At 49.2% G+C, this 24,520-nt stretch overlaps 1 protein-coding gene across 2 annotated transcripts in view; it reads left to right on the plus strand.

The window, feature by feature from the left end:
• LOC118773138 (transformation/transcription domain-associated protein) overlaps window positions 1-24,520 on the plus strand; it is a 94,811-nt gene that overhangs the window by 42,438 nt on the left and 27,853 nt on the right. For both annotated transcript variants that reach the window (XM_036521936.1, XM_036521927.1), the window contains 16 exons: window positions 67-213; window positions 1,489-1,688; window positions 2,687-2,808; window positions 3,284-3,497; window positions 5,108-5,287; window positions 6,973-7,119; window positions 8,109-8,228; window positions 9,581-9,868; window positions 10,309-10,446; window positions 10,993-11,105; window positions 11,457-11,592; window positions 13,960-14,151; window positions 18,204-18,399; window positions 19,015-19,280; window positions 20,295-20,395; window positions 24,222-24,423. In XM_036521936.1, the coding sequence (XP_036377829.1) occupies window positions 67-213; window positions 1,489-1,688; window positions 2,687-2,808; window positions 3,284-3,497; window positions 5,108-5,287; window positions 6,973-7,119; window positions 8,109-8,228; window positions 9,581-9,868; window positions 10,309-10,446; window positions 10,993-11,105; window positions 11,457-11,592; window positions 13,960-14,151; window positions 18,204-18,399; window positions 19,015-19,280; window positions 20,295-20,395; window positions 24,222-24,423 (2,762 nt within the window). The remainder of the gene's footprint in view (window positions 1-66; window positions 214-1,488; window positions 1,689-2,686; window positions 2,809-3,283; window positions 3,498-5,107; window positions 5,288-6,972; window positions 7,120-8,108; window positions 8,229-9,580; window positions 9,869-10,308; window positions 10,447-10,992; window positions 11,106-11,456; window positions 11,593-13,959; window positions 14,152-18,203; window positions 18,400-19,014; window positions 19,281-20,294; window positions 20,396-24,221; window positions 24,424-24,520) is intronic.

Consider the following 24,520-nt stretch of genomic DNA (forward strand, 5'->3'; position numbering starts at 1 on the left):
ATAACCTTGTTAGTGGCTAATGTAGCAGTGCTGCCTGGCATCACTGTGCCTCTGCTCCTCCCCCAGGAACCCTGATGATCCTGAAGTCCGCCTGCAGCTACAACTCCAGCTACATCGACCGGCTCATCTCCGTCTTCATGCGCTCGCTGCAGAAGATGGTGCGGGAGCACCTGAACCCGCAGGCCAATCCGGGAGCCACGGAGACCAGCACAGGTAAATAATCCCCCCCCTGCTTCCCCCCCCGGCACCCAGCAGATCGCTTACAGCGGTCAGCGAGACAAGATCGGGGTCATTGTTCGAAACGGGGGTGCTCCGTCTGCTGTTTGCCATCTCTGTCCGCAGTGCGACAGCGCCGTCGCCTTTAACACAATGCGTCTCGGTGTGACTTTACAGGGATGGGGTGACGTTTCGGCACGGTGACCTTAGTGCTGTTCCCCTATCTGCGTGAGATTGCGGTCCCCTGTGGATGCGTTCCCAGCCCCCCTCTCCACAGAGCTCCCATATCTCCTATCTCCATGTTGTCTGGCCCATACAAAAGCCACACAACAGCGCCTCACAATAGCTGTTGGGGCGAGGGAGATACAGTGAGGAGATATGTAGTTTCACAGGGAATGTTTCCCTGGCTTGATTTCTTGCTCCCATTGTCGAGTTTGTCTTGGCTGCAGAAGGAGCCTTTTCACCTTGAATGTGAAACGGCACAGCCAGTGGTAAATAAAGTGCTGGACTGTTAGCTTGCGGTGTCCACGTTTGGCCACTGGGTGCTGCAGGAAGACTGAGAAACATCTACCAGAGGGCCGTGTGTAATTAAGCAGCAGTGTTATTGAACTAGAAGAAGAAAGCACAAGCTGCTCTTACCAGTGTATTAAAGCCAGCCTCTGTCGGGCCACACTCTTTGTCCTGACTCATAATGATTCTGAGATGTTATCAGAGTTTAAACAGATTCTAATGACTCATTTAGTATCTCGGAAAAGAATGGTCACACACAGAGCCGTGTGCATGTGCACACACACACACGCACACACACACACACATACACGCGCGCACACACAGAGACAGGCACACACGCATGTGCGCACACACACACACACACACACACGAGCGCGTGTCTTGGCTCTGTTGATAAGGACCCCCCCAAGGCCGGACTGAGAAGTACAACACTCAGCATTGAGGCCTGTGCATAGCACAAGTCCACTTAACAGATTGAATAATGTCATGAAATATTTCACTGGGGAAAAAAAATCTGGTCTTGATCATTATGGCCTTAAAGTTGCCTTCTTTAAATCAGCCGTGAAATACTATTGGAGGTCTCCGGGAGTTTATACTCTGATTTCCTTTGAATGTGTGCCTCCCTCCGAGGCAGAATTTTCTGCAAAACTAAGTTGCTGTCACCAGTCTCCTGCAATACCCCCTGCGCGGTGCTCTTTCTCTGGGCTGCTCTATAGTGCGCTTGTGAAACGCCTCTCGTTTTCCTCTTCCTTTGGCTTTCAGTGACCAGCGAGCTGGTGATGCTGAGCCTGGACCTGGTCAAGACGCGGCTGTCCGTCATGAGCATGGAGATGAGGAAGAACTTCATCCAGAGCATCCTCACCTCGCTGATCGAGAAGTCGCCCGACGCCAAGATCCTGCGGGCTGTGGTCAAGATTGTGGAGGAGTGGGTGAAGAACAACTCCCCCATGGCCGCCAACCAGGTGACGCCACCCCCCCACCACCCCCCAACCACCACCACCACGTTCATGAGAGCAAACTCCGTTCTGCCCTTCAGGCCATCCCCTGTGTCATTTCGTTTCTCTCCCGCAAATAATCACTCTGAGGACTCATTAAGAATGACATTTCTGCTCATATTGAATGAAATTACACAATCCTCACTCGGGCTCCTGACAAGGGTACATAATGGGGCTTTATTGTGCTGGCTATCCGGCATGTCCCCTTCCGCCGTACGTGTGGCAGTCCTGACAAGCCCCCGAACTGCAGAGCACAATTAGGATTCTGCCAACAGCACACATTAGCCTGCTAAATAGCCGCTGCTAAGTGTGCCCGCCTCTTGATTGTGGTCTATTTAAATTGGGTGGAGGGAAAAAAAAAAAATCTGATCTTGGGGAAACAGCCAAACCCCAAATCATATTTGCATATGCGCCGTGTTACATTGCGGGCAGGACAAGTGTTGGAAAAAAAAAAGAAATGCTGTGCGCTGAGTGGCTGTCATTTCCTCAGGCTGCTCACAGCTGCAAGGCCGGAGAAAAGAGCCTGTTCTCCATGAATGAGGACAAAGCAGTATTAGATGTCCTTCTGTTGCACAAGTGCATGTAGAGTTCAGAATCGGTTGGAGGACACCTCTAGAAGAAAGCTCTTTTTGTCTGTTTTAATGCTAGGCAGACTGCAGAAACCGGACGGACCTCCCAGTCAGGGTCCGGTTGCAGAAGCTCTAAGTCCGTTTATTGCCTTGTTACAGTGTAGAGTTTAGTGCTCTGTGCATGGGTTACTCTATAACTAGGCTGTGAGCAACTGCGAGTTGGTTGAAGTGAGACTGCATCCAGGTGTTTCCACTCCGAAGCCCTTTGAGACAGAGTGGCTTTGAAGTGGAGGCAGGCAGGGTAGATGTCTGAGGAGCGGCGGATCCACGCGGCCCCTCGATACATTAAAGATAAATGGACTGAATCAATCAGCTCTCGCTCTCTTCCCTCCACAGATGCCCAATCTCAGGGAGAAGTCCATTCTGCTGGTGAAAATGATGACCTACATTGAGAAACGCTTTCCCGATGACCTTGAATTAAATGCCCAGTTCTTAGACCTCGTTAACTACGTCTACAGGTAATTACGGCAATTAATCACAGGGCGCGTTATGCGGCCGGGTCCACGCAGGTGTGCTATCCGTCACGGCGGTGATGAGGAGAACGGCCCGTTCGGGGTCCGAGGAGGAGGTCTGAGGTGGCGGTTGGGGGTGCGTGGAGCGAGGATCACCGAACATCAGCAAGGCGCTGAGTCATTCTGCAACGCCCTCCCCCCCACCTCTCCCTCCCCCCCTTGTCCCTCCCCTTCACCTGTTGGCCAACTTTTGGGTAATGAGACCCTAAGAGGGTCACACGGAGGAAATGCAAATAATACAGGAATAATGACATTAGCTGGTCGGGGGACCTATCCAATTATCGTTTTATAAGCTGCATAATCTTGTACTCTGCAGATTTTATGTACTATTAACTGTAATTGTTTTTCCATTTGCGGGCCGAGCGTCTCGGCGCAGCCGATCGAATCGCTGATGTCCGCCCTCTGTGTCTGCCCCCGCCAGAGACGAGAGCCTCTCGGGAAGCGACATCACCTCCAAGCTGGAGCCGGCCTTCCTGTCCGGGCTGCGCTGCGCCCAGCCCCTCATCAGGGCCAAGTTCTTCGACGTGTTCGATAGCTCCATGAAGCGGCGCGTGTACGAGCGGCTCCTGTACATCTGCTGCTCGCAGAACTGGGAGGCCATGGGCAGCCACTTCTGGATCAAACAGTGCATTGAGGTAGGGCCCTGACGCTCCCCGGGGCACCCATCGCTTCAGGGAAGCCATTGTTTCTCTATACGTGTTAGTAGACCAGTGCAGTAGAAAAGATTATGTTTTATGCATTGGACTTATGAGAATGAGAATAGTTTTTAAAATATAATATGTTTTGTCCATACAGACATGAGCTCTATATTATATATATATTTTATATATATTTTTCAGCTTTTGTCATGCCCTTCTAAGTAGCCTTTATGATGATGTATTCTGTGATGTTCCCAGTAGCCTACTTCCAGCTAAATTGTGTCTCTTTCTGCAGATTGTTTCACGGCTAAGCATTGATCTTCACACCACAGGCATATCATGGCATCATGCTTGACTGTTCCGTGTTTGAGCCGACGGTTGTTTACGTTTGAATTTTTCAGCCGCGTGTTTTGTGGTTTGCGTCCGGTATTGGTTGCCACCCAGGCTGTCTTTGCATTAGGAACTGCTAACTGTAATTGGAACAAGGCAAGCGGTGTCAGTGCAGTAGACTGGATTTCAGGCCTGCTGATCTCTCAATTGGCCGGCCTGTCCCCCCTGTGCTCTGTGATTCATGGCCCTGCCTGAAACGGAGCCTGGATCACAGCCGTGGCCTCCCGCTATTGGGGGCAGTTTACACTAAACAGGAAGGCATCCATCTCAACCACAATCAATGGGGCTGCTTGGCAGTTAATTATTAATGCTTTTCCACAGGCGGTGTCAGCCCTGGCACTTGAGTCAAGCCATCCTGCAATCTTATCATTAAGCCAACCGTTATTGTTTCACTCAACCTTGCGTCAGCCCATTCATTTTGGTGTGATAACAGGGTGGAAGTGGATTCACTGGCACTGCTGTCTGGCTGGGGTTGTCATTAAAGAGCTCCGCGCTGTCAAAACAATCATTTCTTATTTGCCACGATAATTAGTCAGCGGATGAAAAAGACAGTAATGTATACCGGCCTGTTTCGCCGATATTGAATGTCAGAAAGTTACATTTTTGTAAACACTTCAGCCTCCATCTTAAATAGAACTAGAAAAGCGGGTGCAAATGTAGTGCTCTCGTTTTTGTTTAATGGGTCACGGTTCTGTTGAATGAAAAAAAATATATATATATGGTGGTGATTGCTATGGTTGTGAGAAAAGGCTATTTACTTGCCCACTAATGCCTATGGTGTGAATATTAACAAAGGGAATAGGACTTTCCACTCAAGTGTTCTTTTTTTAGACTGGCCAAATATCACACCATTTTTCAGTGATATTTTTTTGCCTGTATTTTGAGATGTGGCGATAAACTGGCCCACGTTGTTTAAACTTATGTACTATATATGCTACACCAAAAATAAAAACAGTGCAGTTTATCCAATGCTTGAACCCTGACTTGCTGGTTCTGCCTTTAAGGCTGACCGTTTAACAGCGGTGACACAGACAAGCGTTGACATTAACTCAGGTTGTGCCCCTGCCCTGGGAAAGTTATATTACTTCAGCATTAGTCCTGCTGCTTTGCCGCTGTTAGTCAGTCTGCGGATGCAGTAAACAGGAAGAGGGAATATTCCGGGACGGGGGCCCCCGCCTCCCGCTCTCCTTTTGACGCTGCGGTCTCTGTCCCCTCAGCTGCTGCTGGCGGTGTGTGAGCGGAACAGCGTCATTGGGACCAGCTGCCAGGGAGCCATGCTGCCATCCATCACCAACGTCATCAACCTCGCCGACAGCCACGACCGCGCCGCCTTCGCCATGGCAACGCACATCAAGCAGGAGCCGCGGGAGCGGGAGAACAGCGAGACCAAAGAGGAGGTGAGGGTGCCCCCCCCCCCCCGCCCCAGCAAGCACGGCCGCGTCTGTGTGCCTGTCCACGCTGCGCTGCTGCTCCTCCGGCAACCCCCCACCCCCCCCCCCCCCCCCCACACACACACACACACACACACACACACACACGCACGCACACACCCACCCTCTCCCCGTAGAGGTACAGCCGAACGGGAGACAGCAGCGCCAGCTGTTGATGAATGCATCGCGGGGTCAGAGACTGCCTGCTAAGCACGAGCCGCCCCGCATCTTAGAGGAGCGCTTGACCTGACTCGCCGACACGCATATTTAACCCGGCTTGTTTTTGAGTGCAGCCGGGGGCCCGTTATTAATACTGCACGCCGCAGAAAGCCAACGGGTTATAGGGTCTTTCACTGTCTGTCCTCAGATACGGTGCATTAAGTGGTTTTATGCAGGAACGCGTGCTCCATTATAAAATGCATGACAGCAGAGATAAAAAATAAAAACCCCAGAAAGCATACACTGATAGTGGTCTGCCCCTCCAGTATGAGCCCAGGTGGAGTGTGGCAGCCTTTGAGTTGCTGTCTGGACTGCTGCTCTTTGATCTGAGATACTGATCTTGGCACGGTGCGGTGTCTCTGGCACAGCCCTGTACCACACCAGCAGGGGCCTTACGCTCATGGAACTGGAACCAGACAGAAATGTGGACTGCTGGTATTTTTTTTTTTTTAAACGCTGGCTGGGCTAGGACCGTGCCCTGCAGGACCCTTAGCCCCATAAAAAAGCAGGGTGTCTTTTCCCAAAAGCACTTTAAGGCTAAGTTGATTGTTAACACCTTCTTGAGAAACATCTTTTATTTACAGAGGTTTTCCTAATAGCGTCTTGCATAACAATGCTCTTAGAAATCTCTGTAGAAATAAATCCTCCCCACTGTGTCACAGAGCACCTGCAGGAATCATTGCAAACTATAGATTGGACGTTTTAATCTCATGACAGAGTGTTTGAAACATGTTTATGGCCAGCACTCATTCCTGTTTAAATAAAAGACTGTTTTCTCAGAAAAACACTTTCACCATGCCTTGCATTTGAATATTTTCAACATCAATCAGTGAGTGCTAGATTTGATTTCAACTTGAGGAAATACAAGAACCGTTGAGGGAAATCAGGAAATGAGGCCATGGTTCTAGCTAACAGGAATGTGGAACTTGCCTAGGGGCACCACCAAACGGGTATGAAAGTTTTCACTGTCATCTGAAAAAATGGCAGACAGCAGACTGATAAAAGTCTGAGAAATATACGGCTGTCCTTAGAGAAATATCTGCCTCTGTGTTAATTAGAGGCAATGAGTTGTTTAGTACTTCTCTAGATTTTTTTTTTTTGATTAATGGTGCCCTTTCCCAGTTGTGGTGGTGGTGGTGAAGCCACTAGTGGGTTGGGTACGGTTCTTCCTCTTGTAGTGTGCTTGTTGTTTTCATTTTTCTTCGGAGGTGGTGTATGCATTTGTAATAAAAATATGTACGTGTCTGGTGACTGACCACATTTCCAAGGAGTTAAACAAGGTGTGGTGTAGTTTGCAGTCAGTTCAAAGTAATTTTTTCCAGGTGCACGGCATGGTCATTGCAAAAGTGATTTATAGATGAAAGCTTCCAAACAATGGAATCGGTCTTACAGTTTCTCCGTTATTTTATGCGTGGTAATCCCTGTCCCCCTAGGATGTCGAGATTGACATTGAGCTGGCGCCGGGCGACCAGACCAGCATCTCCAAGACCAAAGAGCAGGCGGAGAGGGACGCCGGCAACCAGCTCCACATGCTGACCAACCGGCATGACAAGTTCCTGGACTCCCTGAGAGAGGTCAAGGTGAGAGAGATGACTTTCAGCCTGCGGTCTGCAGTCCTCCACCGCTCCCCGTGCCGTGTCCCCCGCACATGCTCATTCCAGTCGGTAGACCTTTCATCTGATCAGCACCCAAACACTTACTCTTCACTCAGAGGTCACACGCGCATTGATTTCTGTTTAATGTGGAAGCAGGGAGTGCGTTGTATGCCACGCTTGTACTGACTGTAGATAAATGATTCAGTGGTTTCGGTTCAAAATCCTGACCTGCCAGCATGCCCAGAGGAATCTGTTTAATGTAACCTATTCAATGAATATTCATCGACTCCTTTAAAGTCAAAGTATCCTGGTTAGTTAAGTTTAATTTTCTTCTTTTGAAAGTGTAATTAAAAGTCCTGAGTGTTCCTGTTGCCAATCTGTATTCACATCAAAAGCGTTCCGGGGGAAGAAATGCGTTTGAAAGTAGGAAGGTTGTTTTTTTCATGTTCGTTTCTGCGTGTTCGTTTTGAGGAAGTATTTACATTGTTTCAGCGTGATTTTCACTTAAATAAAAGAGGCAACGCACACAGGTCAGAGGTCTGTTGCCAAGGGGAATGTTGATTGTGTGTGATTAAATTATTCAGGGTTCAGGTTGTTTTGTAGTAAGTCATGTACTTACATGCACAAGAAGCTGTAGCCAAATTGGAAATGAAAAAAGTGTCCAAAATGTTTTTGAGATTGATTCCTTGAATGCATGGGTCTGCCTAACGAATAAATGCAAACGTAAAAGTGTCATTTCAGGTAAGGTTATGTGAGACCGTAGCACGGGGAGCACGGGAGAGGTGGGGACACGGGGAAGATGGAGAGGAGGGGGTGATTGGGTCACGTTTGCGACAGAACGGGGGGGTTTCGGTTCCAGTCACCGTGACGCCGCCGATCAAGAAAGGCCTGATTGCAAGCACTCGAAGCCTGATGAGGCGCCGGTAGGGGGGAGTGGTCACATTTGCATGTGTGCGCCTGTTTTCCTTTGACAGACGGGGGCCCTGCTGAATGCCCTGGTCCAGCTGTGCCACATTTCCACTCCGCTGGCAGAGAAGACCTGGATCCAGCTCTTCCCACGGCTCTGGAAGATTCTGTCTGACCGACAGCAGCATGTGAGCACCAGAGCTTCACCCCTGCATGCGTACACACATGCGCAAACACACACACGCACGCACACACACACACACACACACACACACATTCTGCTCCTTCCAACAGGGGCATAGTTTGTCCCTGTATACCATTTCTCTCTTAAAAGAAGCATTTAGTAAAATGAAGAGAAATCTGTGTGCTGCTGCCAAAATTTGAATGAAGCATATGTTTCTGCTACCTACCTTCTCGTCTTAGTGTGCAGCGTTGATGTGATTAATTAATTAAAGAATAAAGTATTCTGTCGCCACCAACATCAGTAGAGCTTTATAAAACAAAAGCTCAACAACCGACTGTTTTACAAAATGTGACCTGATTTTTGAAGCTCTCGAGACAGTTTGCCGCCCCCCGCAATGAAAATGGGCTAGCTCTGCAGGGGTAATAACACAAAAGGAGGAATGACCTCCTAATGATTTCTCCCCCACCCATTGAAGTGAAAGGGAAATAGCCTGCCTAAAAAGTAGGTCACACATTTATGCTAATGTCATTCCTTGCAATCCTCCGAGGCCAACATTGTGCTTTAGGAAATAATTCGGTCTGTATTAAAGACAAGAGGAGAAAGAGGAAGCTCAGTGAGTGAGGTTGCCCTTTGGATTCTCGAGCCATAGTAATGAAGAGCTCGCGCCCGGTGCTTTCCACCTGTGAAACGAGAGCTGCGGCGAAAAAGGAGACGAGGCGTCCGCGAAGCCAATTCCCCGTTTCTCCTCCTTTTGTTTGTTTTGTTTGATTTGCGAGCCTGCCTCGAAGAGCAGTTTAAGGGTGTTCCTGTTTGCCCAGGATAAGAACCACAATTTGTGCATCGCTAAGTTAATTATGGTCTGTATCGGCGTGCGCAAGAATCGGTTGGTTTTCGAAAATGAAGGCTGTTATTCAAAACGGAGCCAGGAATGCATTAGCTTCGGCTTTTGTCTAAAAGCCTATTTTTAAGCGCTGAAGCACGGGAGCTTAAAAATTCCTCCACTTTGCAGTTTACTGTTTCCTACAGAGTTTTACCTGTCAGCGCTTCCGTGAATCTAACGTCCAAACATTCAACTCACGTTTTTTAATATGTTGCTTGTGCTTGCTTTTTAAAACATTTTTGGAACCTAAAACAGTCATTTTCAGCATTCCATAAGTATAAATTTCAGCATTTGTCTACACACCTATGAGGCCATAAATGGAACATGTGGACATGTGTTTACATATCTTTACAATAAAGTAATGCCTTGCACCTTGTGCAGAAGCTTTACACTTCCCATGAGGAAAAGTGTTACGTTGGGTTGCCCCGCTTTCTCATTGGAACACATCTGAATGTCCCCCCCCCCCTGTCGGGCAGGCCTTGTCGGGGGAGATGAGCCCGTTCCTGTGCAGCGGCAGCCACCAGGCGCAGAGGGACTGCCAGCCCAGCGCCCTGAACTGCTTCGTGGAGGCCATGTCCCAGTGCGTGCCGCCCATCCCCATCCGGCCCTGCGTGCTCAAGTACCTGGGCAAGACGCACAACCTGTGGCTGCGCTCCACCCTCATGCTGGAGCAGCAGGCCTTCGAGAAGGGCCTCAGCCTGCACATCAAGCCCAAGCAGAGCACCGAGTTCTACGAGCAGGAGAGCATCACGCCCCCGCAGCAGGTGAGTTTGACTGAGTGAGCAAAGTGCTCTTCATTACATTACATCACATTATATTACATTACATTACATTATTGCCGTTTAGCAGCCGCTCTTTTCTAGAGCGACTTACATAGGTTATAGTTTTTACAAGTTATCCATTTATAGAGCTGCATCTTTACTGGGGCAATTCTGGGTTGAATATCTAGCCCGAGGGTACAACAGCAGTGTCCCAGCGGGGAATTGAACCAGAAACCTTTCGGTTACAAGCCCTGCTCCTTACCGCTATGCAACACTGCTGCCGCGATGCTGGCTCTTCGCGCGTGTTGGTGTGTGGGCCCCCGCTGGTCAGCCCTGTGCAGGGGGGTGAAAGTGTCGTGCCCCTACGGGCCTGGCCGGTTGGGCCTACACACAGGGCGAGAGTCACGCGGCCCTGCACGCTCATCCTGTTTTCCCGCCTTCAGGAGATCCTGGACTCCCTGGCGGAGCTGTACTCGCTGCTGCAGGAGGAGGACATGTGGGCGGGCCTGTGGCAGAAGCGCTGCAAATTCCCCGAGACCAGCACGGCCATCGCCTTCGAGCAGCACGGCTTCTTCGAGCAGGTCAGTGCGTCAGCTGCAGGGGTGAGCGATGGAGCGGGGAAAAAAAAAACTGCATCGTTCACAGATTCCTGTTGACATGCGTTGTAGGTGGAAATTGTTCTATTTTAAGCAGACAAGAAATGTTGTCTTAAATAGTACTACTTGTGCTGATCTAGAGGTTTAGTGACAGGGATCCCACAAGCTGATCCACTGAAACAGTTCAGCAAAAAAAAAAAAAAAACAGAAGTGACTCATTACCTTACGTTATTGGCATTTAGAAGACACTCTTATCCAGAGCGACTTACAACAGTTACAGTTTATTTGTTTATTTTACAATGTTATGCATTTATGCAGCTGCACATTTTACAGAGGCAGTTGTGGGATAAGTACCTTGCCCAAGGGTACAACAGCAGTGCACCAGCGGGGAATCGAACCGGCAGCCTTTCGGTTATGAGTCCGGCTCCTTAACCACTCCTGCCGCCCTGTCTCAGATTTGAGGGAGCGTGACAGACGGTGATAAGTGTGGTCCTGACCCCAGCGGGGACCCGTGTCGTTCTGTATTTCCAGGCGCAGGAGAGCTATGAGAAAGCAATGGAGAAGGCACGCAAGGAGCACGAGAGAAACAACGCGTCTCCTGCCATCTTCCCCGAGTACCAGCTGTGGGAGGACCACTGGATTCGGTGAGGAGGCTCCCCCCGTCCTGGGACTGGGGGGGGGGTCACTGTCACGGCAATTTCCGGCGCAGTTAGTTACCGAGCAAATTAGACCACGCCGGTCTCAACTGATCTTTTGGTTTTGAGGGATTTTCTATAGCTGCCTAATAAGGACTTAAATTAGAATGAAAAGTGGCCTCATTAGCAGAGTGAACTAATAATGCCAGCCTCAGTGGGACCTGGGCTAGGAGAGAGCCCGCGTTCACAGTGCGGAGCTCAGAGAGAATATCCCCGGTCCTCTGGCGGCCGGGGTGTTTGTGCACGCGTGTCCCCTGCAGTGTGTGGAAAAATCCCTTTCTCTCTCCTGCTGTCGTCCAGGTGCTCCAAGGAGCTGAACCAGTGGGAGCCGCTGACGGAGTACGGCCAGTCCAAGGGCCACACCAACCCTTATTTGGTGCTGGAGTGCGCCTGGAGGGTGTCCAACTGGGCCGCAATGAAGGAGGCGCTGGTGCAGGTAGAATGCCTTAGAGTCTGTCTATAAAAGGTCTCGGGCTGATCGACCTTTCTGTCAGAACCTTCGAACACCCAGTATCAGCTAACAGTCGGCGGTGAATTCTCACGACGGGAAGCGAAACGGGCATAAATACAATCATATGTTCACCAGTACACCGGTAATAAATGTTGCCATTTACTTGTATTCGCTTCAGAAGAGGTAGAAACGCACAGCACATTCTATTCCATTTTTGCAGGGCAAATGGAATATGGAGCGTGCGGTGAGAGGGTGGTATTTTGATCGTGGTGACGGAAGCTGCAAAGGGGAACGTGTAATGAGCAGAGTTCGTCACTTACAGCTTCCAGAGCCGGCGCTCTATAGAGATATAAAAAGCCACCAGCACTTGAGCGCCACACGCATTTTGAAGGTCATTCAGGCTGTGCCTGTGTTTGTGTCCTGGGGAGTGTGCAATCTGTTTAAAATCTGTTTGTCTGGCCCTCCTGAGCAATGGTAAAAGGCTGTTCATATCCCGGCTCCTCACTGCTGGAGCACCTGGCTGCGGGCAGGAGGGGGTGGACAGCAGGGGATGTGGAGCAACCTACAAACTCGGGCCATCGGAGCAATTTGCATACTGTTGACACTTCACCCGCTAGCTTTCACACATCACGAGGCCCGCGCTAAGAGGAATATTTGGAGGGCGTATTTGGTACAGGAAAGCTGGCTTTCTGTTGAGAGGTTAATTTTCTGGCCTTTCTTTAGACCGAAAAAAGGCCTAGAAGAAAGTTGAAAAGGAACGAGCCAGTAACAGATGCATTCTCAATGCTCAGCTTCTCCTTCAAGGAGACTCGGAAGACATCCATTGAGCTTTCTGCCTAAGGTGACACCTAATTAAATTGTCCACCGCTGCAGCTCCCTCCGCCCTCCCCCTTTGCTGTGGTTTGCATCTAATATTTACGGATCCGTCCTTGAATAATTGCTCAAACATCTGCCGGGGAGCGATTTGTTTTCAGAGACAAGCCGCCCCGCTACTTGGAAGCAGTGGCTGAGAGGAAGTTTTAAATGTCCTGGCTTTCAATTAAAGTGGAGCTGATAAGGCCAGCACTGTCTCTGGGACGTTCATCAATCGCCAACCTGTGATGTGTGCGCTTCGACCGATCGCTGTAATTACGTCTTTCGGGTTAACTGTGTTTCGCTAGTTTGCCTCACAGCCTCGAGAATGTTTCGGTTTTATTTCCAACCCCCCTTTTAATGTGAGTCTGCCATTTCTCGTCACAATAGTCATAACCTCTATATGTGGGTGTGGTGGTGGTGGTGGTGGTGGTGGTGGTGGTTGGGGGGGGGGGTGGGGGATGCTGAGATTTAGTTCATTGGGTTGCAAATTTATAATTGAAAGGTTTGCTTGTTTTGATACTGCAGCTGAAGTACGTTTTACAGAAATTTAGAGGGTACACGTGCATTGAGCATTTGATCAACACTGTAGGAAGAACTGATGGAGGAACCAGTCCTGAACCTGAACATTTCTTTAGTTTTGGAGCATTCCTCTTTCATTCAGACTCCTCCTGTTCCGGCCATTTTCACGGCAGTTTGACAGTACACAAACGCACCGATAGAGCATTGTCTGCACTGGTCATGATGCATCAGCGGCCAGGACGTTTTTATTTCAGATGAATTTTGATTTTTGACTTATTCTTCAGTTTTTAGCAATACATATCAATGTGCTTTCGACAGCGCGCTGTTCCACCTGGTGCCTCTTGTGTTTGGGGTCTGATTTGTGGCAGTTTATGGGCTCTGAATTTTCAGAGGTCAAGCTGCATTAGGGAACAGATTTGCTTTTTTAGATTACCCAGACACAACATAAAAGAAAACCTCCCGTGACACATTTTGTTGTCCCTGGGAGTGGAGCAAGCCTGCTGCAAGATGAAATTTGCTGCTAGATTAAAGCCATGGCGTGCTGCCTGGCACACCATCAGGACCCCAGAGGGACAGAACCCAATCCCATGCTGGCTCTCTTTGGCAGAGCTAGGCCTGCCCACACGCATACGCATATGCATACAAACATTTTCCGAGGAGAGGTTCATGTGGAGGGGGGCCCTGCACAGTCTAAAAAGTGATAGCCAGCTTTTTTTCCCCAGATATACATCCTTTGAAACTTTTTTTTGGATGCAGCAAAATGTGCTGAAATAATTCTGCAGTGTGATGGTAGAGGTGAACACAGGGTTTGGAGCTGAGGTATGTGTCTCTGCCTCATTGGTGGGCGGAGCTCAGTTGTGTGTCTGTACCTCATTGGTGGGTGGAGCTCAGCTGTGTGTCTGTGCCTCCTGGTGAAGGTGGAGCTCAGCTGTGTGTCTTTACCTTGTTTACCTGTTTTTTTTTTTTGTTTTTTACCAGGTGGAGCTGAGCTGTCCAAAGGAGATGGCCTGGAAGGTGAACATGCACCGGGGCTACCTGGCCATCTGTCACCCGGAGGAGCAGCAGCTGAATTTCATTGAGCGGCTGGTGGAGATGGCCAGCAGCCTGGCCATCCGTGAGTGGAGGAGGCTGCCCCACATCGTCTCGCACGTCCACACGCCCCTCCTGCAGGTGAGTGAGGAGCTGCCCTTATATGCAGACCGAAGGCATGACATGACCTACCAAAAGGTACACATGAAATCATGACAGTCTTCATGATTATGTCTGTAAAACATGCAAAAAAGTGAAAGTGATATTACTTTAATTTCTCAGTTTAGTGTTTTGTATATTTGTATGTGTGTGTGTATTGTTCATTATATATTTTCTAGCCAGTTCTTTCAAAGGAACCTTTTAAAGTTCATGTGCAATTTTCAATTGGTGCTAATATTACACCTAGAGAAATTTATGCAGCTGCTTAATATGAATGACACGTATTTAAAGTGTCATTCCATGACATAGCCAAGAATAAAAAGGATTCTTATATGCCTGCTGCCTAGATGTCTCATTCTGAAGCAACGCCACATGTTCAGTTACATATCAGTGTCTACCAAACACAGGTGACACGTCACTTGTGTTGTCTTCACTAGGGATCTGTTACCTAGCTAGCTAACAGGTCTTTTGCCACCCTGTTCTCGCTAGTCATTTATAGGCTAGCTGATAATCCTTTTAAAATTTTTTGTCGTTGACCTTCACTCTGCATAAGACATATCAGCCCACAGAGGATGTAGCCAGAAAGGTAGTACATTTCCTGTGCCACACCTTGAATTTTAATGCAAAGGCAGTCAGCTCTTTAATAGAGCACTGGACTGGTGTGTATTTATTGATTACTTATACAGCATAGGTCGGGAGCCAGCAACATTAAATTGCCTTTTTATCAAGAATGCTCAAATGCCACCCAACTCCTGAGTCACCATTTTCCACATCAGATGCTTGCTTACAGAGACCCCCTCATTAGTTACCACACAATAAAGGATCTGTAGTTTGGCTTTTTTGCGTATGACCCTGTTCGTCACCATTTTTAAAAAGGTCAACAGAAAAGGCCTGAATCGTGTTTATGTTAGTCTGTTGTGCTGAATGGGTTTGGAGTGAGGCGTAACAGTTGTATTAAAAAAAGAGTAGTGTTTTTAGTGCAATTGCTGAGAAAAAAAAACCACCAAACTGGCCTTTCTAGTAATTAGCTAAGTGGGTCATAAACTCCCTCACTCAAGCATATGTCTTTTATGCAGTGCGTGGCTTTGCGGGGAATAATCTTCCACGCTGCCATTTCTTTCACCTCTCGGCTTCGGCGAGATAGCGCTGAATAGGACATAGCTGTTTTCAATAGGAACGCCTTTATTAAAATTCATTGTGAGCACTTGGGGCCCCGAGAGCCTGGTGGCTGAACCATGCACACAATCAGCAGATGCACAATAGCCGGCTGCTGAATTGATGTCCAGTGAATTGGAAGCGCTGGAACAGTGAAGTGGCCCCGTCACCCAGGACCTGTCAAAGTTGCGAGCAGGATTTTACACGTGGGGCCGGCTGTCCGGCTCCATGCCCGGTGCACGGGCAGATGATCCAGGGGGGGACGGTGCCTGCTTAAATTTATCCCTTAACTCTGAAGAAACACTTTTTTTTGTCACTGTGATTATGGAGGCCGTGCGTGAAAACATCTTTCTGGTTCGAGTATGGTGCCGAGTATGATGATGCGTGATGTCTGTCCCATACATCTGCGGTGCAAGAGCCCAAGTTGTGGAGCTTATACTTCAGCACCAGTCTATTAACGAGGCGTTTGGCAAACCGGCACTTAGAAGTATCTGTAGTATCTCTTTGGTGAAAAGCAAACAAGTCCAGCAATAAGCTGTATTTATCCTCAGTAAGTCCTCCAATCACTTGGACACAAACCAGGTTTTCAGTGGTTTCAAGCAGCAAATGTGCAGTTTGTCCATGGGAACAATTTTCTTCACAGAGAAAAGATACTCTTGCCAAACTGCTCAACTTTTTTACCATTGGGTTTCTACAACTTTGAGCTGTAGATGTGCCAGATGCTTTTGAGAGCTTATTCAGCACTTTTAATTAATTTTTGTCCAGCACATTATTTGTAGATGTGAGTAATTTTAGAATTTTACATTTTTTTAACATGTCTGATAATAGATTCTCTTTTAAATAGCCAGGTCAAGACAGGGTATATTTGTGTAAAAGCTGAAGGCAAGAGACAGCGTTGCCCCACATAGCCTGGATGCAGTCTGTAGCATGTGGGCCTGAAAAAGCATAGGCCTAAAATCTCAGGGAAAATAAGTGCAGGCTGTCACTGTCATGATGGGTGTGCATTGCCCGCCCTCGGCCCAGCCCGGAGGGGGAGAGGGAGGGATGGAGGGAGAGGGAGGTGACGGGGTTAGTAGTGTTGTCAGTTCTGGTCTTGGATCATCTCCAGAATGTGACAGGCGGTCTCTGTGCCACCCCGGGGCTGCGGAGAGGGGATGCCGGGGGGGAGTGCCGGGTTGTCTAAACTGTGATAAGGGCACTCCGGACTGCCAAGTCCATGCGAGGAAATTGGCTTTCCCCTTCACTGCTGCTGCTTACATGCGTGCATGGATGGGTGTTGCCTGGCGCGTTTTGATGACATGTTGATCTAAAGTCCGTGCGACCGCGTTGGTTGCGTTGCTCGCGTTGCACCTGCTCAGTTTTGCGTCCGGGCGAGGTCGCTCCGTGATGAAGTCGCTTGCGAATTTCACAGACTTGAATTGTCAACGTACTCCTTTCTGCCTGTGCGACTGAGACATGTTTATTACTCAACGATTACACTGACAGGACTGAAGAATTATGGTGGCGTAAAAATATAAGCCCGTCTAATGAAAACCGGACCTCGCGTAAATTAACGCGTTACACAAATTAAACATTTTGATCAAGATGCAGAAAATTATTTGCCACATTATGCGCTGTTGTCCTCGTAGACAAAATGCGCTCCGGTCATCAATCACCAAAGGCAATTTGCAATGAAAATATACTCATACTGTGTCTGTTTTTTCTCCCCAAAATGTGTGGTTATAAGAAGGCTTCCCAGAAAGTCCAATAAAAGCGATTAAAAGAGACAAGGGTGGCAGGGAGACTGGAGTGCAGCAGTAAGTTTAGAACGGTGGTAATTACTTTTCTCCATCAGATATCGTTTGATTAAATACCTGCAAGAAAATTAAATTTACATGATGAATGGGCACTCAGAATGAAGGTTATAACTTGGCATCAGCTGATATTAACAGATAATTGTGAAAAATATTGTATTGCCTAATTTATTTTGTTTCGAGAGATTTGATTTGGTGAGTCTGTGGCCTGATTTAGGACATTTATCTTTTAAAGTGGGTATTAGAATTGAATACATTGTTATCAGTGTTCCTCTCCTGTGTGTGTGTGTGTGTGTGTGTGTGCGCGTGTGTCTCCGTCTGTAGTCTTTTTAGTTCATTACAACAGCTGCAGGAAGCAAATGGAGTGTGTGTGTGTGTGTGTGTGTGAGAGAGAGAGACAGAGTGAGAGGGAGATTCTGTTGTGACGTGAATGTGTTCCCACCTGGCACACTCCCGAAATCCAGGTTCTCTAAGGACAGCCAAGCTTGAGGTACACGGGACCCAAAGTCTCTCTTTTAGATCTCCATAAAAATATAAAAATACAAGCCTTTTCCAAACTCTTGATCGATATCAGAAGGATTCATATTGATTGACATAGCGAATGGATGACTTCATCAATTTTGCTTCATGGGTCGATCACGCCAGATGCCACATATCTTAAGAGTCGGGGCTTAGATGCATCAAGGTGTGAAGCGGCTCATATTCCCCCCTCTTATGAGTCCTTTCTGCTCGGTCTGGTAGAGCTGTCAAATTGCACCGCCTCACACGAAATGCATTTCAGATTAGACACGGCGATGGATCGTCGGGGTGGACGGACATCGGGTATGCAGTTTCACAGCTGGCACATCGGGCGAATTGCGTGCGAAATACCTTGATCCGTCTATTAAGCGCCACGCCATGCCAGACCTCCCCCTGACGGGGAATGCTAAAGCTTCCAATCAGGGCGGAGTAATGGATTCGGGATGTTTTTGTTCTGAGGAAGGGTTGCAGAGCTGCTTGCAGGGTCACAGGCAGAGATATGAGACTGAGCTTCTTCATCTGTCCCCCCCCCCCCCCATACCCTTTTTCTTTTTTTTTTTTTAACAGGCCGCCCAGCAGATCATAGAGCTGCAGGAGGCGGCCCAGATCAACGCGGGCCTCCAGCCGGCCAACCTGGGCCGCAACACCAGCCTGCACGACATGAAGACGGTGGTGAAGACCTGGCGGAACCGGCTGCCCATCGTGTCCGACGACCTCTCCCACTGGAGCAGCATCTTCATGTGGCGGCAGCACCACTACCAGGGTACGAGCCGCGGGGAAGCGGCGCTCCCAGCGTGGGCCTAATCCTGAAAGGGCAGCGCTTCACACGGCCCCCGAGGCACCGTGCGCCAATCTAAATGTCACTTCGGAAATGACTCGCACGTCTAAGGGACAGGGGGAAAGAAAAAAAAAAACCCACACGCCGCGTGACTTTCAGACTGTTTGTAAGGGTGGCAAATGGAAACCTGTTGTCTGCGACGACCTACTGAGATGTCTAGACATGAATTTTGATAGTTTTGCTTGAGTAAAACAGATGTGATGGTGCTTTTATCGAATGTGTGTGGCATGTTCCCATCTTGTGCAGTCATAAATGCCGTGCTGCATAGTGGTAGGAGCAGGACTTGTAACCGAAAGGTTGCTGGTTCGGGCACTGCTGCTGTTCCCTTGGGCAAGGTACTTAACCCAGAATTGCCTCAGTAAATAATCAGCTGTATAAGTGAGTAACGTAAAAACTGTAACCTGTGTAAGTCGCTCTGGATAAGAGCATCTGCTAAATGGCAAAATACTGTAATGTAATGTAATGTAACAAGGTTAAAAATGTTCCCTTCTCATGTTTGCTGTCTCTGACATTGCTCATTGTCCTTGGCTCCCCGTTCAGCCATCGTTACGGCCTACGAGACCAACACGCAGCACGACCCCAACACCAACAACGCCATGCTGGGCGTGCACGCCTCGGCCTCCGCCATCATCCAGTACGGCAAGATCGCGCGCAAGCAGGGCCTGGTGAACGTGGCCCTGGACATCCTGAGCCGCATCCACACCATCCCCACCGTGCCCATCGTCGACTGCTTCCAGAAGATCCGCCAGCAGGTCAAGTGCTACCTGCAGCTGGCCGGAGTCATGGGCAAGAACGAGTGCATGCAGGTGAGCAGCAGAGACCCGCCCTTCGGTCTGCCGTCCCTCCGTCCTTCCATTTGTTCAATACCATTTTGGCCAGACTGGCAAGCCCCTGTCTTTCAGGGGTTCGTTGTTTATGTGCAAAGTGAGGCATATTTGCTTCACCCAGTGTCATTTATTGCTCTTCCTGGAACGGTTTTGGCTGCATGAATTCCGACAAACTTCCACTTTAACCCACTTCAAAGAAATTCACCTGAGCCACTCATTACGAGCGCTTGGTACACGGGGATGTCTAATTATTTCTCCCCTCGGATATTAATTTTGTGCGCGCTGAGGATGGTCTTCTCTGGGAAAAAAAGGGAGAGATTTACTGTAAAGGTGCCCTCATTCTTTCCAAACCTGACCCCCCCTCTCTTTCCGCCGAGAGAAAGAGTAGCTGGTGTTTGTTCCATTTGGGGGTGCGTGGTGTAAAAATCTCCCCTCTGGCTGGAACATCCTCTTTTTAGCCTAGAGAGCGGGTCTGATTAATTGAGGCAGAGCCAACAGCCCGCAAGTCATTAAAGTGCCATTGGGCTTAATAAGAGGCACTTTTTCACTCATATAACTGGAACTCCAATTTTAGACTCCATCATTTCTCTTTGTGCTTCCAGCCGCAGACATTTCCGTGAACTTTCCTTGTTGATAAAGTCTTAACACCTGTGATGATGGAAGGGGTTGTAACACTTCTTCAGTGGGGCACGTTTCATGTGTGTTATTTCCACTAACAAACACATATTGTTTTGCAGTATATGCTTCAGAATAAGAACAAATTTGTCGACAAACTGTGTCAAATACAATGTGTGAATGCGGTAATCTACGGCAGTGTGTCATGGCAAAATGTAATGTGCGTGAAAACTCACTCCCGCTATTTGAATGACACACACCTTATTTTGTAAGCTTTGCTTGTGACACTGCACATCTCCTCACTTAAACTTCCCTGTATTGAGATAGACTGATAGCTTGAAGGCCCTGACCCTGTCTGTCACTCTCTCTCTTTATCAGGGCCTGGAGGTGATCGAGTCCACCAACCTCAAGTACTTCACCAAGGAGATGACAGCCGAGTTCTACGCTCTGAAGGGCATGTTCCTGGCTCAGATCAACAAGTAAGCCCTAATCCGGCGCAGCGATGGGGGGGATGAGGGGACGGCGTGTGCTGCCAAGCGGCACCTGTCTGCGGTGTCACGTGGTAATAGTGGTGCCATTGCGGATTCACAGAGCGCTTTGACCTTGTGCTGATGCACACGGCACGTTGCTGTGGAAAACATGTTAATTTCAACCGGCAAAATAGGCGTTAAAGGTTTTCAGGTTGAGCAGCGTTGAAGGATGGACATGTTCCCTCATTGCTGTTTGAAAGTGCCTGTCGGATCTCGCGCAGTCTGATCAGAGGCCCATGAGGTTTAGTGAGATTCTCTACACACGCACACACACGCGCACACACAGACACACACACACAGTGGGGGGCGTGTGAATGCTACGTCCCCGAGAATTAAACCTTCCACCAAAGCGTCTGTCCAGGCCAGCAGAATACAAGTATTAACTTGCCCAGTGAGACGATAACCTTGTCTGACTAAACACAAACTCTCCATCTCCCTCCCTCCCTCCCTCCCTCTCTCTCTCTCCCTCTCTCTCTCCCTCTCTCTCTCTCTCTCTCTCTCTCTCTCTCTCTCTCTCTCTCTTTGCTCCCCTTCTCTCTCTTTCCTCTTCTGTCTCTTTCTATCCATCTCCCTCCTGACCTCTTCCATGAAAGTCGTAATTGTCTCCATACAATAACTGATAATACCAGCTTTGCCTCACTGCCTTTTAATCAACTGCCTACTTCCAAATATGAACAAACACTGACTCTCGTAGTCCATCATTCGCTTAAAAAAGATCCAGCCCGTAAACAGTTGCCACTTTCCAGCCACGATGAGTGATCAGATACAGCATTGTATGAATTAATTACGGGTAGCCGAGCATTTATTAACAATCAATATGACAGGAGGATTAATCGCAAGTCTGTCTGTTGGGGCACGCTTAAACCTTAGGGTGATGGGATTGATCTGTCTCCATTAGTGTTTACCAGCTCTGCAGGCTTTTTGGAAGCCGCATCTGGATAACAATCTTCATTTGCGCCCGGGATTACGCTCATTTTTTATTCTGTTTGTATGAAGCTGGGTAATTTTCCCCTATGGACACGGCGTGATGCATTAATCCCAGCGAGGCTTCACAGCGGTCCTTTTGCCAGTACATGCTGCTGGGGCTCCTCAAGCAGATGTTTGTGGAGTTCGCTGCAGAAGCGCTTCCAGCTCGCGGAGCGGAGTCCAGGGCGCGGAGACGGGGGAGGGGGTGCCGCGGAGACCAAAGCTGCGATTTCGAGAAGCATTCCATTTCTCAGGCATCAGCAACAAAAGTCCTGACGAGCAGCCCACAAACCCCTGACACATGAAAGCGCTTTTTAAGTCATTAATTTTTTTTTTGAGGTGTTGAAGGCATACATAAAGCCAGTTTTGGGACATAAAAGGGCTTTTTTTTTTTTTTTTGCTACACAAGCTCCTGCCAGATGAGGCTGCTACATGCTTGAGAATATAAATTCTTTTCTTCTTGGGCGTTATATACAGGGGGCGATTAGGTTTTTTTTCTCCTGTTTGCTTGTTGGTAAGAGATTCCCACTCCCCTCCCTCTGGTCCCCGATTCACATTACTGAAATCTTTAGGTTGTCTGTGCCGAACACATAAGAAATTGATCATCTGTCTGCAGGATTGGGCGGCGGAGAGCGAATCCCCAGCCAGGCCCGCTCCCTTCCTAATGTTAATCAGTGTTCTGGCAGCTGCGGCGGGTTTGCGGGGGAGCTGTGCTGAGTTTGTCCTAATGGGACGGAGGATTGCTCTAATGAGGATCTGTCCGATCTGCGTGGTGCAGGATCCCTGAATTCATTACGCCTGCTGACTGAGCCGTTAGGACGCGTGGACCTGGTGGTATTGACAGTTTTGTGGCCACTGCCCGCAACCTCCGGGCAGACCGATTTATCATTTGTTGTTGCAGTCTAGGGCTGTGCCCTTGTAACCAGGCAGGTCCCCCCTCCCCCCCTTCCCGTACACCTCTAAAATGCCAATCTGACACCTCTACAGAGACATAAAGCCGCACTGATGCTTCATGATGAAAGTCTCCGCCCGCCCCAGGCCTCCCCCCTTACTGTTCTTCCGTTCCCCCTCTCCCTCCCAAGGTTGTCCAGAGCACGATCTGAAAGCCTCCGAGAACAGGATACTGAGAGAGATTAAGAGATTAAGCGCTGCATTTTCCCCCTAATTGACACAGTGGCAGGTAGATTGAAGCAGCGGTGGTAATTTTTCATCCAATTTTTTCCTCAATTTTCTTTGGATTTCTTTTTTTTTTTTTAATCATAAATCCCACCGCCGCCACCCCCTCTCTGTTGAACAGTATTTGCAACGGATCAAATCACCGCCAGACCCCCGGCCCATTCACCTACATGCCACGCAGATAATCGTGTTAACACAGATGCATCATTACGCAACATCGCAAACGCGCTTCATGTCACTTTGCACACACTCGGAAGGATCGTGTCGCCCCGTTCTGTCGCAGCGCCGCTGCGCGACCCTAATCCCCGTCGGACGGTTTGTCAGGCTCGGCGGAGACGCTGTGCCCACAGCTCGTTTTGGGTTCTAATCAGCGCACATCAGCTCGGTCAGTACAGCCGCTGCCGGCCAATCAACTCTTTAATAGCCAATTGGGAGATGCCAAAGCGAACTGTCCCCCCCACGCGCCTGTGACTGATGGCTTTCGGCGAGTGGCGGTGGCCTCTCTCTGGGTGTCTGGCAGCAGAACACAGGGACCACCCTTTGGGCCTGCGCCCTACCCGCACCGGCTCCACTCTGTAATTTGTTAAATGATGGTGGCCCTCCTGGGGGCAGACAAATGGGGACGGCTTATTAAATGTGTGCCAGAGAATAATTAACTTAATAGTAATTTACGGAGTCTTCGCAGAACCCGCCCTGTCCTCGGCGGTGTGTATTGTGATCGTGGCGCTCTCGCAGTGCCCTAATACAAAACAGTTGGGCGTGGACACACCTGTAGAAAAGGGAGGGTGCGGCTGGCCTGAGATGAGTTACCGCCCTCTTTGGCGTTTGGAAATTGTGTCGTTTTTGACACGCTCAGAGCGGCCAGGACACGGGAGTGTATCGCAGGGAGCTGGCTCCCCTTGCAATCAAGCTCAGTACTGTTGCGCGCCAAGAACTCATTACGCTTCCACATTATAAGCGGTTGGCCTGGGACTCATTTGTAGAGTGCCTGCTTTTTTGAACTTCCCCGAACCAGAGGAGATGGCCAAGCTGCGGAGGGCTGGTGGGCTCTGTGGAGCCCTGTCTGCTGGCGCTTTAGCTCATGACAGGGTGCGTTTCCCTCCGCTTCTAAATCGATGCCGTGAAAAGAGGTTTTTTGAAAAACAATTATTCAAATGACATGCATGGAAAAAAAAACAGGAACGGAGCTGATGCGACAGTATTAGACTCAGTCAGCAGATTTCAGGTGAGAGCCTGCTTCTGTTGGCTGGGTGCGCCTGTCTTTCAGGGCCTCTTCTCCAGTCTTATTTAAGCCACGAACACAGCGCTCGTGTGCGAGTGAAACTGCAATCAGCAGCTTATGGTTTCTTAATGGAGTTAATCTAGTTTTAGTTTCAGCCCCCCGGCATACTACTGCGCCAGGATGTTTATATAATACGCCAGAGGCAATTGCTTTATCTTCCCTTTGTTTGGTATGTGCCTTATTAACGTTACCCTGCCTCACGGTGCTGTGCTTGACCCCCGCGGGGCCAGGCTGTGAGCTCGGCAGAACGGGTTCACATTTTTACTGCACACCAATGGGTGCCTCACACTGGGGGCAGATGTATAATGTCTCATGTCTGTCTCATGTCTGCGCTGCGCGTGCCGCCCACAGGTCAGAGGAGGCGAACAAGGCGTTCTCGGCGGCGGTCCAGATGCACGACGTCCTGGTGAAGGCCTGGGCCATGTGGGGAGACTACCTGGAGAACATCTTCGTCAAGGACCGCCAGCTCCACCTGGGCGTGTCGGCCATCACCTGCTACCTGCACGCCTGCCGGCACCAGAACGAGAGCAAGTCCCGCAAGTACCTGGCCAAGGTGTGAGCTCCTGCACGCCTGCGGCGGCAGGGACGTAGAATATGGATCGCCAGATCGATGTGAAGATGGCAGCCTCCTTGATTGGGTTTTGATAGCC

The sequence above is a fragment of the Megalops cyprinoides genome, chromosome 1 (assembly GCF_013368585.1).
Source record: "Megalops cyprinoides isolate fMegCyp1 chromosome 1, fMegCyp1.pri, whole genome shotgun sequence".
NCBI classification, from domain to species: domain Eukaryota; kingdom Metazoa; phylum Chordata; class Actinopteri; order Elopiformes; family Megalopidae; genus Megalops; species Megalops cyprinoides.